Source organism: Triticum aestivum, chromosome 1D (assembly GCF_018294505.1).
Source record: "Triticum aestivum cultivar Chinese Spring chromosome 1D, IWGSC CS RefSeq v2.1, whole genome shotgun sequence".
NCBI lineage: Eukaryota > Viridiplantae > Streptophyta > Magnoliopsida > Poales > Poaceae > Triticum > Triticum aestivum.
In genome coordinates this window covers 486,578,342-486,598,341 of record NC_057796.1, presented here as the reverse complement: position 1 = coordinate 486,598,341, position 20,000 = coordinate 486,578,342, and the positions used below count along the sequence as shown (strand labels likewise).

The window sequence follows — 20,000 nt, the reverse complement described above, 5'->3', positions numbered from 1 at the left end:
CACTTATCGAGTATAGAATAGATCTGCTTCTCTTTCTTCTTATGAACAGAATTGGCTTCTTATTTTTAATGGAATGAAATAAATATTCGCGCTTTCTGACACAGAATCCCCTAGAAGGGTTAGGTACATAGGATATGGATAGTCTTTTTCAATGCGATAAAATAAAGCGACATCGTGTCTATTTTTCTTTGCTAAAGGGGTATTTCCATGGGTTTTCCTTGGTATCGTGTTCATACTGTCGTATTGAATGATCCGGGTCGATTGCTTGCGGTGCATATAATGCACACAGCTCTAGTTTCTGGTTGGGCTGGCTCAATGGCTTTATACGAATTAGCAGTTTTTGATCCCTCTGATCCTGTTCTGGATCCAATGTGGAGACAAGGTATGTTCGTAATTCCCTTCATGCCGAGTGGCACTGTATCTCTTCCAGTGGCACTGTATCTCGAGTTTGCCAGCCGAGTTACACGCAACAAGGTTATCAAGTTCTGCAAAGTTCAGTGGAGCCACCATACCGAGGATGAAGCCACCTAGGAACGAGAGGAAGACCTACGGAAGGATCACCCTCACCTATTTTCTAGCCAACCCGAATCTCGAGGGCGAGATTCATCTTAAGGGGGGTAGGTTTGTAAAATCCCAAATTTTCAATTTGGAATATTATGCATTAGATCATCATTGCATATCATATTTTTATTGCATTTTGGCTTGATCCTAGAAATTGTATGCAACTCAAGGACCCACGGAGAGAGTTGGGGATTTCGTTATTTTCATATTTGAGTTTTCTCAAATTTTGAAAAGAGGATCGTTTGATTTTAATTATTTTCTCTTCAAATATTTCTTTTATGAAAATAAAAGAGAGGGGATAAAATGACTTCCTCAAAATAAAGAAATATTGGAGATTTAATATTAAAATCAAATAATATTTTTATTCGGAGTTTTATCGCTATTTTATTTGAATTAGGAAAAATATGCGTTTCCCAAAATTGCATTAGAGTCCCAAATAAATGTTCACCTTGTCCGGTAGATTTTTAGAGGACGGGAAAAATTTATTTCAGGATTTTTGGAATCCGTTTAGTATTTTTTTCTTTGTTTTTCTGCGTGGAATAATTTAGAAAAAAGAAGAGGAAACCGACTTGGGGCCATACCCGAGCGGGACTCCGCCTAGGGGGGCTTTATAAGCCGCGCCGGCCGAGCCCCGAAGCCCATCAGCCCGCGCCCCGCCGCCAAACCCTAGCCGCCGCGCAGCCCCGCCGCCACCACCGCCCGCTGTCGCCGCACGCTGCCGCGCCGCCCCGCCGCCCGTGCCGCCGGAGCCGCCACCCGCCGTCCCGCGCCGCCACCCGCTGCCGCGCCGGAGCCGCACCGCCGCCGCCGCCGTCTTGCCCGACCTGCCGGAGGTAGCCGCCGCCGTCCTCGGTTTTCGCGAGAAAACCGATCGGTTTTTTCAAAACCCTAGATCTGTTTTTTTTCAGATCTGGTTCGGTTTTTTTTCCGTTTAGTTATTTAGCGGACGTTCGTCCGTACGTTCATTTTAACAAACGGTTTTCGCCCGTTAGCCGCAGATAACGAACGTTCGCCCGTTAGCCTGTTCGACAATTTTTCTTTACCCTAGAGTTTCGTCTCGAAGCCCTCTTTCTGTTTAACCAACTTAAACAAGATTTTGCTGCTGTAAAATTTGACTTTAGTCCAGATTAGTAATCGGATCTTGTTTCTTTTGCAGTTTGAGTTTCGTTGCTTCGTTTGATTTGATTCTTTTTGCAAACCGGAGTTCTTAAGTTGAATTTTCTGGTTAGATTTCTTATTTGAGTTTTACCCGTGCTTCTTGCTTGATTGCTTATTGTATGTTTGTTTGTTTGCGATAGAGTACCCGGAGTGCGAAGCGTGTTACTACGAGTCTTTAGGTTTCGCGGATCATCAGCAAGGCAAGTAACACTTCGATCATACCTCTTTGCTACCCAGTTTTATTGCATTAGTTCAATCCTCAAACAATTGCATGGTTAGGATCTGATTAAATTGTGGGTTTGGGAAGTAGATGAGGTAGTACCTATTCACCTGTTTATTATCAAACCTTTGGGAGTTACTTCTACGTTGCTTATACTGCTATGCTATGCTCGTAGACGTGGATTGGGTTTTAGTGTATTCATGACAGATGTGAGTTTGTTAATTAATGGTTCAACTTAAGGTGGCAACTTAAATACACATCTGGGTGGATTGGTTGCGGGCACCTGGAGAATCCAGTGTTGTCCTAGGATATTCCGGAGGACCCGTGTGATCATCCTACGGCTCGCCACCCAGGCTCAAAGGGATCATAAGACTTTCATGCTAGAAACTTCCGTGTGCAGCCACAAGCCATTATGGGCTCTGGCATAGTTGAGTAAGTTGCGTGAAGCTCTCGAAAAGGTAGACTAGCAGATGTAGTGGGTTGTAGGTGGTACTGTCTATCCAGAGTAGAGAGTTAATGCTTGAGAAAGACTGTGTCTCGAATCTCCGATCATGGATGTATTCGAGTCTTGTGGGGAAAAGTGCGCAAACCTCTGCAGAGTGTACAAACTAATCATGATTAGCCGTGTCCCCGGTTATAGACATCTTGAGTATCTAGTTCTTGGATTATCATGTGAATCTCATCACTCTTAATATAAATTTTGATTGGGTTTAATGATGATTTTTAATTGCGATTGAGTTGGAGGAACCTTCTCAATGTTTAACAACTACCATGACAGTTAAATAAAATTTATTCCTTTATTGTAGGGAAAAATTGGCTTTCCGCAAAACATATTAACCATACAGCCTCCACCAGCCATATATGCATGTAGTGATAGCATTATTTCTGTTTCATTACTCTCTTGTGTTGCATTGCCAGTATATTCCATGTGCTGACCCGTTTTGGGCTGCAACGTATCATGTTGCAGACTTTTCAGACGACGAGTAAGGTGCCTTAGGTCGTGGTCTTTCACTCAGTGATGCCGTTGGAGTTGATGGACTCGCTTTATCTTCCAAGCCTTCCGCTGTTATCGTTTTAGATGGCCTTAAGCCATATTTAGTGTAATAAGTTCTCTTTTGAGACATTCGATGTAATAAGTGTGTGATTGCTACTCTGTTATAAATCCTTCAAGTACTGTGCGTGTCAGCATTACCGATCCAGGGATGACACTGATGCACAGAGATCAGACTGTTTGAGGTCTGGTCGCTACACACCTTATCATGTAAACGGTACACGTAGCATGGGCGCCCGTAGAACGCGATCGTCTCGAACTCTCGATCATGGCCGCGCTCCGACGTGCGGCGAGGGGGCTCATCGGCGGCCAAACGCAGGCGGTCTGCAAGGCGTCGCCTCGCCGCTGCTCGCCCACGGCGGCCGAACCGCCTCGTTTCCTCTGCTGCGATCTCTGTCCTCCTCCTCCAATGGCACCGCCGCCGCTGCCCAAACACGCAGCCGCAACTCATCGTCCGCCGATAACGAGCCAGTGTACGTCGAAGCTGAGCCACAGCCCGACCCCGAGACAGCCCGTCTGATGGCGGCGATGGACACCAGGAAGCAGCAGCTCTTCAACCTGCTCGCCGACATGGACATGAGGCGCCCGCGTGCTACGTACACGTGCACGGCGGATGTATATGAGGTTAACCCCACCGCCTCTTCGGACACCCCGGTGCTAATCCCGATCACCCCCTCTGGTATGATCATCACCCCAAAGAACTACTGTAGCACATACTGATCTGCCCACCTTCAAAAAAAGAATTCTATCTACATTGGTGTGGAGTGATTTTGTTTATAATCTCTCGTTCTAATTGCAGACGCCACTCGCCGTAAAGAAAAAGGATCAGTAACTGCGTGGTATATACATATGGAGTGCCTACGTTGTTTGCGATTTGGATGTATCTGGATTGGGAGCGTTGGAGCGAATCTTTCTTTGGTGGATATGCTTTTTATTTTTTTAGGGTTAAACAAATCTTTTTTGGTGGATCTGTTCGGATCTGTTCGTCGTTTGAATACGTTCGTGTGTCTTCTGGTTGGATCCTTAGCACAACCACTTTCCGACTATCTACTACAACAAGTTTGGCCTGGCTCCGACTAGGGAGGGGCGATGACGGCGGCACGCCTTCGGCTCGCTTCAATTCTTCTAGTCGCCGCTAGGTGGTCTATGAATCTGGATGTAATTTTTATTATTTCTGGTGTTCGTTGTACTGCCATGATTGAAGATGAATAGATCAAAAGTTGTTTCATAAAAAAAAGCCTATGCTAATTAGCCTGTGCAAGATTGCCATGTCACTTAGTAGATACTACTCATTGTCAACTGTAATAATTCTCTCATGGAAGCCTTGTTTCAAAAGGCTACATCTTGTTAACGAACTGAGCCTATATATACTTCTTTAAATTTTTTGTTGGTACTTTTTGTTGAACTGGTCATGGATGCTTCCATGCTACTTCGCTGTGTCGCTGCAAGGTGGAACCTGGATGCGAATTCAGATGTAGAGCTAAAAGGTGTCGTTTTCCAAACAAGTTGCAACAGAAGTTTAGTTCATTGACACTTGATTTTAAAAGTGCAGTATATCGGCATTTGGCCGACAGAAAATGTTCTTTTAAAAGAAATTTGCTCTTATCAATGCTAGCACAGGAGCATGAGACTACTAGTGTTCTGTTTAGACCGTTGCTTGTTGTGCAAACTGAATAGGTTCACCATGTTTGTTATCATAAAGGAGTGACCGGTTATATGGATGTCGCATCCGTGTTATTTTTTCATTATATGTGGAGTCAGTTAATTGTGATACAAGGTCATGAATATCTGAAAGGCTAGGAAATAGCATGACCGACCGCGGCATGATCGACCCATCAACAAAGCTTCGGTTGAAGTGCCAAGCCTTACATGATGCCCCGAGACAGGATTATATGGTGGCTAGGGGAATCATCGGTCTGTACCTCGGTGCAACTTAGGCTCTCAGTAGATTTTATCCGTGATCATTTGACCTTCTTCTGCCGAGGCTCTCGGTTTAGAACTGTGATGCTTCATGTGGTCACTTGACACTGTATGGAACCCTTCTAGTTTGTTTTGTTTTATTCCTTAGGACCTATCTTGCGTTGTATGAATTTAAGGGCCACAGCTTAAGGATGGGGAGCTCCTTTATTCTTAAAATAAGTTTGTCAGTTATTGCTTATACGCAATTATGTTTATCATACTGTTATTGTTTTGAATTTGGCTTTTTATGCATTGTCCTGGCACCTGCATAGGTATGGAGCTTGGCGATTGTTATGATATTTCTAAACAAGTCTCTCAAGCTAGATATGGTATGGCTACTTTTTTCTAAGAAGATGTCTTCTTGAACTATGCTGATTTGTTGCCTACCACATTAATCTTTCTTTTCTTTGGCTTGATGCGGGAGGCCCTAATGGACTCTGAGGTAGTTTAGTTTAATCAAATTGTTTTGAGTAAAATGTTGAAAATCACTTGCATTATTTGAGCCCTTTCTTTTTGAGAAAAAAAATTGGGCCTCTTTGTTGTAATTTGTAACACATAACCGAAGGCAATACAATTACCTCCTTCCCATTTTATAATGCACATATTGTTCCGAGATTTAACTTTGGCCCCCAACTAGAGCAATAATATATGAGTTATGTGGCGATAATAATTATACCATTCAAAACCTTTTTCAATTGGGATTTCAATTGCATAATTTACGCTATGATATATAAGACATATTTTTTTGGTTAAATAAAACACATGCAACGCATGTTTGTGAGGGGTGCATCAGCATGCGATTCTGAAGGAGCTCGTGGCGGTGCAAGCCTTTATAACTAATGGTAATGGTGGGTGATTTGCAGCAAGTCTAGTGGTATTAAGTGTGTCTTGATGTGCTTAACATGGAATCAATCTGGACCATTAGATATGCATGGTTGAGTGGTTAGTATGTTTTGAGTCGAGCAAAATGATGCTTTTTATATTAGTAGAAATAACTAGATGATCAAAGTTGAACCTCCAAATGTGTGTGCGCCTCTTATAAACTAGAGATGAGAGGATATTGTTGTACGTAGGAAATATGAATCAGAAGCGGAAGTATATATATGAGACCAATGGATTTTCAAATCCAGTCAATGGCGTGGTCCCGAAATTGCTTCAGTTGTCCATCATTGAGCACAACCTTCCACATGAACGAGACCACGCCGATGACTCCAACAGCCGTGAACATGGTCATGACTACCACATTGTATAGTACATTATTGAGTCATTGCAATTTATAGTCAGAAATTAAACGACCATCCATCCAGTGATTGCCACAATTCTCTTAGAGCATAGTCTATATTTTGTTAGTATTTTCCTTCCTTTTGTTGCAATCATCACCCACTATATAGTAGTTCTATTTTGAATTATGAAATGGTTCAGGATGCCATTTCCACCGGAGTGGTAAAAAAAATCCCTTGCACATAAACTTTTTAGATTGATGAATACAATCTAGTTCTATTATTATTGTTATTGATCCTTGGATGTCGCTCATGTATGTGGAGACAACCGGCCTTGTGGGTATTGATGGCCCATAGAAGAAGCTTGTGAATATGTAAATAGGCACCTCAGAGAAGTGGGAGGAACTTGTCAATTTGTAAACAGATACCTGAGAAGATGAAGGTGGTGCCTATTGCGAGATTCAGAGGACTAGATAGAAATACACTTGCTATAATGCAAAAAAATTATCATAAACAACTCGAGATTTCTTGGAATTTTGGCAAATATTCATTTCTCCGGTCTTCAAGATCTGGTCCAATTTTTAGGTCAATGAGCAAATATATTACTCACTGACATGGTTACATTCCGAGATCATCAAATTCCTAATACTGACAAAGATATTAGATATCGGGGAAGTGTCACTGGTTATCTTGTCCTTGGCGGCAAGTTCATGGGGTAGGCCATTTGCTTTTTTTTCCTTGTTATGCTAATGTGGAAAGACAAGAAGAATGACAGGGTTGTCTGCCAGAAGGGAAAAAGCACACAGACTGGTTCGCTGCGTCAGTCTGGAGCTCTCGTCCGATAGCATAACAGTCTAACTCATAAAACACAGGGGCACTGTACACACCGACTAGTTCTTTAAGTCTCATCAGAGCTGCTGTGGCCTATGCTTCTTCCACTGATGAACATGTATTGATATGCTTGCATGCAAAGACAAACACGTGCCCTCCCTCGGTGGTCCCTGACTACGACACCAATGTTGCTTTCTCCCGTCTCTGGAATAAAAGAGGCATTAGAGTTGATACCATAAACAGCTTCACCCATAGACCAATGACGACAGAGCTAGTCCATTTTGTGACTTAACAAATCCCGGGTTCCAACATATGTATATTACATGACATACATACATTACAATTAGAAAAATTAATCAAATACCGTTATTGCTAAATATTATGTTGATGTTATACAAATTTCAACATTTATCATTACAGTAATTTCAAGTAGTACATTATACTCCCTCCGTCCCAAAATAAGTGTCTCAAGCTTAGTACAATTTTGTACTAAAGCTAGTACAAAGTTGAGACACTTATTTTGGGACGGAGGGAGTAGTATAAATATTGTTTATCTTTTGAGACATTATCTCTCAGAAAATATTCTTTAAATGTAGTCTCTGCAAGACAAAGGAGAAAAAAGATGAAAAAACTCAAGCTTGTGCAAATTAACTTATCACTTAAATGAATTATAGTGAATACATATGCATCTCTGTCCATGTTAGTATCAGGTATCTAGGTAATTAAATAATGAAAGTGTATTGACTAACAAATATATATCTCGATAGAGGTTTCTCAAGAGTATAGTGTAAGTAAATATAATGTTCTAGAGTGTTGTACTCGGACAACTTAATCTAGAGCCTGCACCATCCTATCTAACACAGAACCAACAACATAACAAGATTTAGGCATTCACATGATGATTTGGAAGCCATATTCCGCAATAGATTCACGACCGATCTTACAATCTAACAAGGAGTTCTGAAGAGCAATAGAAAGGGGGTAGTGCCCGAAGGATTGACTAGTGACACAGTGATTTACTTCCTGGCCCCTAGAAGGGTAATGGCCCTACATCTTGTTTATATTTTAAATCTCTTTCAAAGATATTCTAAACATTATAGATAACAATCTCCTCCCATGTTTTTTCTAGATAAATATCTCGTCCAACAACAACAATATGTCTTGAATGTTGCAGCACATATTACACATTAAAACCATGTCAGAAGCATGTTTTATATGACCTAGCTTATTACTTGGAGGAGAATAAAGCACATATCAAGGTTCAGTAGAGATTGCGGATCCATTGACCACTGCAACACCAAACTCACAACAATAGATGTTTCTAGGGCAGCAAACTAGATTGTATCCAGTAAGCATGCCAGTTGCATGTGTTGGTGGTGTTGCCATCATCATGAGCAGGCAGACTTGGCCGAAATACAATGAAGACTTGGATGATGCTATTCGCCATGTCCTAATAGCATTTACAACCGGACCGGGCAAATCCAGGCCCCTATACTTCCGGGCGCGTCCGCACAACACCGGTCCGCCCCCACTTTGTCCTCCTTTGTAACCACAACCACCACTTTTGAAACCTCAAAACCGTGCAAAGACATGCATGTCGATCATTAGCGTGTCTTAGAATAGCACCAATCCGCCCCTACTTCGTCCTCATTTGTAAGCACAACCAACACTTTTGAAATCTCAAATCCATGCAAACACATGCACGTCGATCATTACACACAAAAAATGAATAGCTCACACAAACAAAAATTATTCATACATAAAAATACATAGTTCAAACATAAAATTTATTTACAGTCCATAATTGAAACATAAGATACATAGTTCATTGGTTCCTAATGTGGATCCACATATGCTCCAGAAGATCATTGAGAACTTGCATGTCCATATATTGATCTCGAAGTTGTTGATGCATCTCAAGAAAGTTGAAAACATGCTCTGCCACTTGTTCTGGGAAGCGGACCTGAACTCCGGGCTTCTGAAAATCATGTGTGCGGGCTGCTGCCCCTTCGCCCTCATCCTCCACAATCATGTTGTGCAAGATTACACAACGTGTCATGAGCTACCAAAGTGTCTTCAGTTCCCACATCATTGCAGGTCCATGAACAGTACCCCAACGGGCTTGGAGCACTCTGAATTCCCTCTCCACATCCTTCGTAGCACATTCTTGAATTTATGCAAAGAAAAATTGTTTCCTACCATTGAGATTCAGATATGGTCTTCACAAACGCCGTCATCGAGGATAGATACCATTGGCAAGGTAGTACCCCATGGTGTAGTTGTGCCTGTTGACAGTGTTGTTGCACGGTGGAGTCTCCCCATCATAAAGTATCTTGACAAAGGAGATCGTTGTAGCAGATTGATGTCATTGTTAGAACCAAGCATGCCAACAAAGCATGCCAAATCCAGAAGCTCTACGATGCCACTGCAAGTATGATGATGGCCTCTTTGGTGTGACCTTGGTACTGCCCGCACAAACCTTTGGGGGCAGTTATTACATTGAAAATGCATGCAATCAACTGAATCGAGCATACCTGGAAAACATCTTGCCTCTCTCATTGTTGCTATCAACCTTTTTGTGTCCTCAACAGTTGGTTCTATCAGACAATACGCTCCAAACACCTTCACCAAGTTGCATGCAAATTACACCATGGTATTCAGGCATGTGGTATCTCTCATCCGGATTTTAGCATGAATGGCATCTGCAGCCTTATCATAAGCAAGCATCCTGAGGGTAGCCGTGCATTTCTATAGAGGAGAGAAGGAAAGTTGCCAGCAACAATCCTTCCTCAACTTGAAATAGTCATTAGCCTCGTCCACGGCATCCACTACACACATGAGCAAATTGTTGCTCATTTGGAAGCGACGTCAAAAAAACCCTTCATGGTATGTTGGGTCCGGTTTGAAGTAACCCTTGTAGAGAAGCTTTGCACCGATGATCCTATCCCGAGGAACAACTCTCCTAACATTGAAGTTCAACACATGCTTCTCTTGCTTCTCTAATTCTTCCTCGATGCTCATCATTATCATCATTTCAACATCTTTGTCGTCTGAATCTGACAAATCGATGAACTCTCTATATGAATTCCTTAAGGTCCTTGTTTTCATATTAATCATACGACGATGAATCCATCGTTTGCCTACAAAGAAGTTAAAGACTAAAAAAAATTACCCGGGCATTGCATTGAACACATAAAACGCGATGTGTATGTCTGGAGGAGTTGCATGTACCGGGGCGGCATCCGGTGACGGCATGGTCGGGGGCGTTGTGGGTTGGGGACGATGGTGGAGCTATAGTGGTGTCAATGGCGAGGAATCAAAAGAATGAATGATTGTAGTATATGGAGAGTCTACGATGTTTGCCACTTGGATGCATTTGGATTGGGATGCTTGGAGACATACATTTGTTTTTATTCTTGGAATTGGTCACTAGTTTTCTTCAACCACGATGTCATGAGTCTGGAACCCGACAATTCGGCATGATGCTGTGATGGGAGGAACTTTTATGCCACTTTTTAGTGGCTAAATCTTTGAAACTGTATTTTTCCTTTGTTAGCGAGACTTGTTTCAGTGGGCAGTTTTCTCAGCATTTGTCCAACGAAAAGTGTTCATTTTAAAGAAATTTAGTCGTCTTACCAATGCTAGCACATTCAAAATCATGAAAGTAGTAGTGTTGTGTTCAGATTGTTGCACGTTTTCGGTTCGTCCTGTTTGTTATCTTAAAGAAGTGAGCGGTCATTTAAAAAAAGTTATTTGGATGTTGTAATAGTCCGAGTTTCTTTTTTCATCAAATCACCAGTTAAGTTATTCAACTGTTGCTTATATGCAATGACATTCAGCATGTCGTTATTGTTTTGAATTGGGCTCTTTTATGCATGTTCCTAGCACCTGAATCCCCGTACCGTGAGTCCATAACTCGTACTGATTGTGCAACAACTTCTAGGAAGCATAGTAGTAGCACAAATCATTACATACATATCCTTAATTTGTTTGTGCTCTTCTTTTGCATTTTCCGATTCAAAGAAAATTAACTAAACTTCATCCTTTGGGGTCAGTCGACGATGTTCCTCTTTCCGTTCTAGTTCCTCGTTTTCTTTTGGAAAATGAGGGTAAAACCCCAGGCTCTACATTGATTGATGCCGATGGGTGTTGTTGACTAAGAAGGCCGTTGCTAGGTTAGGGAGGGTGGTTGTCTGCCTTACTCTCTTCACCACTCTAGTTTTTTCCCTTTCCCTGTCCTGCTCTGCTTTGGGTCCCTCTGCTCTTTCCCTCTCTTGCTCTGCTTTGGGTTCCTGTGCTCTCATGATCAAGCACGTAGAACCATTTGAGTTCAGCTATGTTTTTTCTAGAATACACACAAGCATGTGTATTATCTGTATAGGAGAAGAGGTGAGACGTCTATCCATAAGTTTACATTACAACTTGGCAGAATCACCAGCCACCCAAGATACAAAAGGAGACTACTCGCCAGAGACCCGCCTAAACCACACGAAAAGCTTAGCCATCTGCCAAGACTTTCCTTCCTCAAGGACCGCCTAAGAACAAACCCCACAGATGAAGACGCATTGTCAAATACGACGGCATTCCTTTGCGTCCAAATTTCCCACATCACGAGGATGATCATGGAGTTGAAGTCGTTCGTGGGATGAGCCATTGGTGCCCAATCCTCCTTGCCCCATGCTGAGAGGACTTTGTGCCAAATCTGTGTGGCAAAGGAGTTCAACTATATATGTTGTGCAGCAATTCTTGGCTACGTAACTGATCAATTCTGGGGTATAGGGAATTTGGCATGGTAAGAATGTGTGCGTCCGATCTCCGAAAACTCTTACAAAAATCTTGTTTTGTGTCTAGCTGGTGGCATGCATGATTATCATAGCACTTAGAGAACCTGATGGCGACAGATTTAAACGAGCTGCGGGATAACAGAGGTAGCAAAAGTTGAGTCATACATGTACCAACTTCCAACGGAGCCAGCAAGCAGCCAAGCACCCAGGCATATAGATCAGATCGACCCAGCGTTAATTCTGGGCCATCACTAAAGTAAACAATACAGTAATAACGACATGAATCACCAAGCATGCATCGATCTAGTATTATAATTATCCATTGACAACGATTACATCATGTGACGGAGATCTTACATGACTGTATACTTATATGATAACTAAGTAGCACTAGGAGCTACATAAGAGAGACGTCCTAAACCCCTAAACGCTAGCTGATATCATTCTCTGATCCTACCTAAACGAAACCAACTTAAACGATATATAATCTGACAAAAGCATTGGCGATCTGTGCATCCTTTTGCTCCTATGGTGATGGCGCGGGAGAAGCAGCAGGAGGCGCCGGAGTCGTGGCAGGAGGCGTCAACGGCGGCAAGGGTTGGGCTGTCAAATCATCACCAATGCAAGTTAATCAATCTACTTGAAAGCAAGCAGCACATATAAAGGAAAGCACAAAGAACAAGGTTAGCAACTTACTGGCGCAGGAGAAAATCGTCTGGATGGGTATCATGGCGCCACACCTAACCGGGAGGATGATCATGCGGATCGGATCTATGGGCTTGGGGAAGAGCTTGCTCATGCCGCCGTTGTTGTTCATGCCGTGGCAGAGGCATATCGGCGCAGTGTTGACGACCAACTTGAGGCCGTCGCAGCACGCGTCCGGTGGCGAGAACACCGTGATGTTGGTGAGGTAGTCCATGCACGGTATCATGCTCGTCAATGGTGTCAGGCACTCCTTTGGCGGCGGCGGGCTTGGCGAGCCGGTGGGAAGTGGGAGGTGTGGGAGGCTAGGCAGTGCCTGGGATGGAGGGGCTCCCGGTGCACCACCAGGGAGCGGCCCGAACAGCGGCGGCAAGCCGGGGATCTGGGGCAGTGGTGGGAAAAGGGAGCGGAATATCGGTGGTAGGCTAGGCATGCCGGGGATCTGAGGAAGCGGCAGGCCGGGAAGAGATGGCGAGCCCCCATCGGCCGTGGTGGTGGTGGTGGCTGTGGCTTCTTCTTGGTTCGAGACGGTGGGCTGGACCCTCGCCACGGACGGCTGCAGCGTCGCCGCGATGGCCAGCAGGGCGAAGAGCACGGCCACGGTGTACTTGGAGCGCGCCATTGTTTGCGTGAGGGGAGGATGCGTGGATCGGTGGATGGCATTCGTGTGTTTGCCCAACTATTTATACTGCTCCGGCCGGCCGGCAGGGCACGTTAGAGATAGATAAGTTTAAACATTTGCATACCCATTTGAAAATTTTATCCAACTAGATTGAGGTCTGTTTGGGTTGTGGTTTCCTTCAATTTCCTGCTACGTCTAGAAAAAAGAAAGAAGCTGCTGGGGTATGCATGGATTAAGCAGAGTCCCTGAACGACGTCCTCTCTATGCAGATAGAGCTGGAGGTTCAAACGAGACCATTTGCATTCTACAGACGTTGAGGTGGATAAGATTCCCTTTTTCCTTTTTTTAAAACTGGTATTGCTTTGAAATATTTTTAACTGGTTATTATTTCCATTCATTCTTTTAAAAAACACCATTTCTTTTTAAACTTGGAACTCATGGGATATAATACTTCTTGTCAAAACAAAGACAACCCAAATCGCACGACATGGATCGGATTTGAATTGCAAATTGCATATTCATGCCCACGTTGAAAAGCACTACCGGCGGCCGGAGTTCTTGGGAAAGTACAAGGACATAATTTTTTTTGGATAAGTACAAGGGCATACGTACATATACTATTCAGGTTATTTTTCGGCTGATAATGTATCTACTTTCTTGAATACGCAAGGACTTGCGTATCATTTTATTGATAGGCTTTAAAAAAATTCATTTCATTGATCTCGCGCATCAATCACTCGTACACAGTGCAATGGCTTGATCATGCGCCCAAAAGCGACCAACACGGTTGCACGGTGAATCTAGGCTACGCCTCAGGCAGCAATGCATCTAGCCCAGGAGCTCCGGCGGCCGGCCAGGACTTTGCTTCATCTCCAATGGTCATGGTAAGCCGAGAGATCGATGATTGATCGGCCTCAAAGACACAAGCATTTCGGGCCTTCCAAAGCCAGCATTCCATGAGGACCATCATGGAGGTTATGCTTTGATGCTGCCCGACATGAACCATGGCGTATGATGCCGCCCACCAGTCGAGGAAGTTGTTGTTCGCGCTCGGCATCGAGTCGTCACCCACCACAATAGGTTCTCATGCCACACCTACCGCGAGAATGAACAGCCCACAAAGCAAGTGATGCATGGTCTCGGGATCCTGGTCATAAAGAACAAAGAGGGGTGTATCTGGTAGCCCACACCTCTACACTCGCTCGGCAGCCCAACACTAATCTTGGAGAGCAAGCCAAAGCAAAATTTTCATTTGAAACAACACTTAGGTCTTCAAGTTCCAGTCATCTGTGGGCACCACCAACGGCCCGAGCAGAAGCACCGCATAACAGGAGGTGGCTCGACCGTGGTGCAGGTAACTACTCGGTCTCCTCATTCATGCACCCACTACAGCTCATTGGACAACAACCAAAAGGATTTTAAGGTATGTGAAGAATACACTGACAATTGGTCTCACATTCAGCAAATCATCATCTACTCTTGTAAGTGCATTTTCTGATGCGGATTGGGCTGACTGCAGGGATGATAGAAGGTCTACTCGTGGGTTTATCATATTCTATGGACCAAACCTAATATCTTGATGTGCAAATAAACATGCAACCATTTCCAGGTCATCAAGTACACAAGCAGAATATAAATCACTACCAAATTCCATAGTAGAGTTTATTTGGGTCCAGTCTATGCTGAAAGAACTTAAAGTTCCACAAATGTAACTCACATGTCTTTGGTGTGATAATCTTTGTGCTACTTATTTATCTGCTAACCCAGTTTTCCATGGCAGGACAAAGCATATTGAGATATATTTTCATTTTGTGAGAGAACGAGTTGCAAGCAAACAACTAGAGGTCAGATTTGTACCTCAAGTGTAGGGTAGTTAGAGAGATTGTTTTCTTTTAATCTTGTTTAGCCTTATCTCTCTATCTCTCCCGTATGTATCTCGATCTCCCTCTGTAGTCTCTCGATGGTTTGTTGTTCAACCGAACAACTTCTATAAACGACCACGAGATCCCTCTCAACACATCAATACAATATATAGCGCTGGCTCACATGTTATGGGAGTTGAGACACCTTACCAAAAGCTAGCACAAACCCCACAGATGGAGACGCGTTGTCAAATACGACATTTGAGACGCTTTACCAAAAGCTAAAACAAACCCCACAGTAGTTTTTACGCTGTAGCATGGCCTTTTTCTATGATGTAGCATGTCATTTTCTCTTCTTCTTTTTGCGGGTGAGCATGGCATTTTATTTGTTGTATCATGGCATTTTATTTGTTGTATCATGGCAATTCATGGACATGTAGGATCACATTTTTTGTTGTAGTAGCATGGCAATCCTCAACTGCCAGCATGACAATTCATGAATGCAAATTTCTCCAATAGCATGTTGTGCTGGCAGAAGAATGAACAATTGCATGATGCATGGCATGCCTTCAATACTTGGATGTATTTGGATTGGGATACTTGGAGAGATACGTTTGCATTTATTTTTGGTATTAGTCACTAGTATTCTTCTACCACGATGTCATGAGTCTGGAACTCTGGATGATGTTTGCGAAATTCCGTGGCAATTAACCTTCTTAAAGGTACCTTTTTAGTGGCTAAATGTAAGGAACTGTTAATTTTGTAGCTGATTGCCTCAAAACGCGGCACTTGTAAATATAAGTGTTGTTCTCTCGACATTTGGCCAACAAAAGCTGTTCTTACTAAAGAAATTTATTACTCTGACGAATTCTAGTGCAAGAGTATGGAACTACACTAGTTTTTTTTTTGAATTGTTGCTTGCTTTGGGAACCGAATGGTTCATCTTGTTTCTTACTCTCTTTAATAAGAACAGCTTTTGTTGGCGTTTTATCTTAAAGAACTGACCAGTTATCTTAAAGAACTGACCAGTTATTTGGATGTTGTAGTAGGCCGAGTTTTTCCCCCCATTATACCACCAGTTATTCAGCTGTTGTCCTGGAACCTGAACCTGAACCTCCTACCGTAAGTCCATAACTGACTTTGTAGCACAAAGCATTAGATAATTAACTTGAACATCACATATTCATATCCTTAATTTGGATGTGAGCTTCTGTTGCATTTTCATACTCAAGGAAATTAAGCAAGCTTCATCCGTCGGGGTCAGTCAACAATGTTCCTCTTCCCGTGCTCGATCCTCGTTTTCTTAAAAAAAATAAGGGTAAACCCTCGATGACAAAGAGGAACTGCGGCTGCAAGAAGGACGTGCCCAGGTCAGGTAGGGTGGCTGCCTGCCTTCTCATCACTCTCTTTACCCCTCTAGTGGTTTCCTTTCCCTGTCTTGCTATGCTTTGGGTCCCTCTGCTGTAATGATCGAGCAAGTTGTTCAACTAATGGAGTTCAGCTCTATATTGTGTAGCAATTATTCTGGGGTATAGGGATGAGAGGAGAGACATGGTAGGAATGTGTGCGTCTGACCTCCGGAAACTCGTTAAGAAAATCTTCCTTTGTGTCTTGCTGGTGGCATCCATGATTTCTATAGCACTTGGAGAACCTGATGACCGGCCACAGATATAGTTAAGCTGCTAGCATACACATCTAGCTAGGCTTTCACGTACAAAACGAGCCAGCAAACATGCACGTATATAGATCAGATAAACCCCAGAGGCTGGGTGTAATTGATATCTTCGCAATATTAATATATTTCCTTTTTCAAAAAAAAATCAGATAAACCCAGCGTTTATTTTGGGCCATCACACAAATAAAAGTTCCTGATAATATTGATTCCTTGTTCAAAAAATTTAATAAAAATGGGTCTAGTAGTGGTGGGTATTTCTGCCATATTCTAGACATTGTGGAAACTTCGCAATAAAATGATCTTTGATAATAGCAAGGTGGATGACCCTTGCCTCCCTGTTAATATGATACTGAAACGAAAATCCATATCTGCACCTGCGCTGATGGAAAAAATAAAAACAAATACTAGAAAAATTCAAAAAATTCTAATTTTTTTGTGCGGTAGACAATTTGATGCGTGAGGTCTGCTCTAATTCTCAAGTCATTTGGATGTATGAGGAGCTTTCAGCAAAAAAGACAAATTGGAGTTTTGTAAAAATGTTTACTGTTCATGTACTGTTTTGGCTCGATTTGTCTTTTTTGCTGAGAGCTGCTCAGATGTCCAAATGACTAGAAATTTGAAGCGGGCCTCACGCATAAAATTGTCTACCGCATAATTTTTTTTTTGGAATTTTTTGAATTTGTTTCGAATTTTTTACGATTTTTTTCTAGCCGACTGCAGATGAGCTTGGGCACCGAAATGCCCTACTCCTACTGAAATGGCTACATGATTGGAACATTTTGCAAACAAATTCCGAAAGAAGTAGAATGATGACGGCGGTGTGAATCAAATGGAGAGGGTAGCAGGGGAGGTCTTCATGCCAGCTCATGGATGGCGGTTGGGAAGCAGAAGAATGACAACGGGATGACTACTGTACTTTTTTATGGACTTCAAGTGCTACTCCAGGATGCTATGTTCATCGGCTCTCCCCCTGCATGTTTCCCTGTCCTTTGTGTCTATGTAGCCTTGTATCGTGACTAGGGGTCATGAGCTGCAGGCCAGCCTCACTGATATGTGTATCAGTGAGGCTGGCCTGTAGCTCATGACAACTATTGAAAGTGTGTTAGTTTAGTCCCATTAAAAGTTTGCTCATCTCAGGTCCTGAGCTTGCATGGCCAGCATCTATGATGCAGTTTTTTAAATGAGCCTTTTATATGTGTTTACTTTCCCAAAAGTGATTCATACGCTTCCACGTCGCAGTGTGTGTTGCAACCTGTGCGCCCACCACCTACGTGGTCATGAGCTGCAGGCCAGCCTCACTGATATGTTTGGCACGGCCGCGGGGGGAGATCCTGAGCCAGTCGGCATGGAGGACGACATCCCCTTCCCGCGACGCGGCCGCTGGGGCGGCCCCTCCAATAGTTTTAGAGCTTAAAACTGCAGTTTCGAAGTTATAGGACTAAACTGACGCACCTTCAATAGTTTTAGAATCCAAAAATGCAGTTTCGAAGTTATAGGACTAAACTGACACACCTCCAATAGTTTTAGGATTTATGATGCATTTTACTCTTCTTCTTTTTTTTGAAAATTGATGCATTTTACTCTTGTATTAAGTACGTAACCTGGAGTCTGATGTTCGTTGCTGGTTTTGAGTCGTCTCTCTCAGGCTTGGACCTTAGGTGATCTGCTGTGTGGGGGGAGGGGGGTGGATAGCATTTCCTCCCCATGGTAGATCATGCATCGTTATTGCCTTTTTCTTTTGCTCGCGTCTGTAGTAGTTTCAAGACTTGATGGTTTCTTTTAATGGAAATTGGAGAGGAAAGCTCTCTTTTATCAAACAAAAAAAAATCACACAAATAAAATCAAAGCATGCATCGATCTAGTATAGTATTATCCATTGACGTTTACATCGTGTGACGGAGATCTTGCATGACTCCATATACCTATACTTATGGCAATTAAGTAGCACTAGGAGCTACATATGACGTCCGAACTGAGCCCCTAAAACCTCAAATCTTTCTCTGGTACCTAAAAAAACCCTAACTAAAACGAATCCACTAAACATCCAAGTAATCACAGGTATGTATATATAATCTTCATGAAACCATTGGCGATCGGTGCGTCCTCTTGCTCCTATGGTGATGGCGCGGGAGAAGCAGCAGGCGCTGGAGACGTGGCAGGAGGCGTCAACGGTGGCAATGGTTGGGCTGTCAAATCATCACCAATGCAAGTTAATAAATCTACTTCAAAGCAAGCATATATATAACAAAAAACAAGATTAGCAACTTACTGGCGCAAGAGAAGATCGTCTGGATGGGTATCATGGCGCCACACCTAGCCGGGAGGATGAGCATGCGGATCGGATCGATGGGCTTGGGGAAGAGCTTGCTCATGCCGCCATTGTTGTTCATGCCGTGGCACAGACAGATCGGTGCGGTATTGACAACCGACTTGAGGCCATCACAGCATGAGCCCGGCGGCGAGAACACCGTGATGTTGCTGAGGTAGTCCATGCACGGTATCATGGCCGTCAGCGGTGTCAGGCACTCCTTTGGTGGCGGTGGTGAAGGCGATCCGGTGCTTGGTGGGAAGTGTGGCATGCCGGGGGTCTGAGGCAATCCTTGAGCCGGCGGTGCAACAGGGAGTGGGCCGAACAGCGGCGGCAAGGCAGGGATCTGGGGCAGTGGCGGGAAGAGAGAGCGGAATATTGGTGGTAGGCTAGGCATGCCGGGGATCTGAGGTATTTGAGACGGAGGAGCACCTGGGAGTGGCGGGAAAAGGAAGCGGAATAGCGGTGGTAGGCTAGGCACGCCGGGAATCTGAGGCAATGGCAGGTTCGGAAGAGACGGGGCGTCTCCATCGGCCGTGGTGGTGGCTTTGACTTCTTCTTGGTTTGCGGCGGCGGACCGGAGCCTCGCATCGGACGGCTGCAGCGTCGCTGCGATGGCCAGCAGGGCAAAGAACATGGCGAGGGTGTGCTTGGAGAGCGCCATTGTTTGCTCGAGGGGAAGGGACGGAGAGAAGGATGCGTGGATGGTAGGAGAGGATGCCCAGCTATATATTATAGCTCCCGCTTTGCTGGCAATGTACGTTAGAGATAGAAGAAGTTTGAATATTTTGCATACCTATATGAATAGAGAATCTAGAAAAGATTCCTACGTCAATACAGCTAACCATTTGCACGTGTCGTCTTTATGGAGATAGAGCTGGACGTTCAAACAAGCTAACCATTTGCATGCTATATACCGTTGGTGCATAATTCTATTGGTGAGCTAGCTGCGATGGATAAGATTTTTTTATTTGTACTTTTAAATTTGGAACTCATCGGATATTGTTCACCAAAACCACCCAGAAAACACAAACCGCACAACGGCGT

At 43.6% G+C, this 20,000-nt stretch overlaps 2 protein-coding genes across 2 annotated transcripts; both read right to left on the bottom strand.

Annotated features, from left to right (window-relative positions):
* Window positions 1-12,064: 12,064 nt before the first annotated feature.
* LOC123178243 (formin-2-like) lies at window positions 12,065-13,153 on the bottom strand. Its single transcript, XM_044591423.1, has 2 exons — window positions 12,481-13,153; window positions 12,065-12,387 (listed from the first exon to the last, which is right to left on the bottom strand). Exons 1-2 carry the CDS (start codon window positions 13,106-13,108, stop codon window positions 12,311-12,313), a joined length of 705 nt encoding a protein of 234 aa, XP_044447358.1. The 5' UTR covers window positions 13,109-13,153; the 3' UTR covers window positions 12,065-12,310.
* A 5,330-nt stretch (window positions 13,154-18,483) lies between these two features.
* Window positions 18,484-19,661, bottom strand: LOC123178232 (vegetative cell wall protein gp1-like). The gene is made up of 2 exons (XM_044591420.1): window positions 18,915-19,661; window positions 18,484-18,831 (listed from the first exon to the last, which is right to left on the bottom strand). Exons 1-2 carry the CDS (start codon window positions 19,615-19,617, stop codon window positions 18,758-18,760), a joined length of 777 nt encoding a protein of 258 aa, XP_044447355.1. The 5' UTR covers window positions 19,618-19,661; the 3' UTR covers window positions 18,484-18,757.
* Window positions 19,662-20,000: the final 339 nt, after the last annotated feature.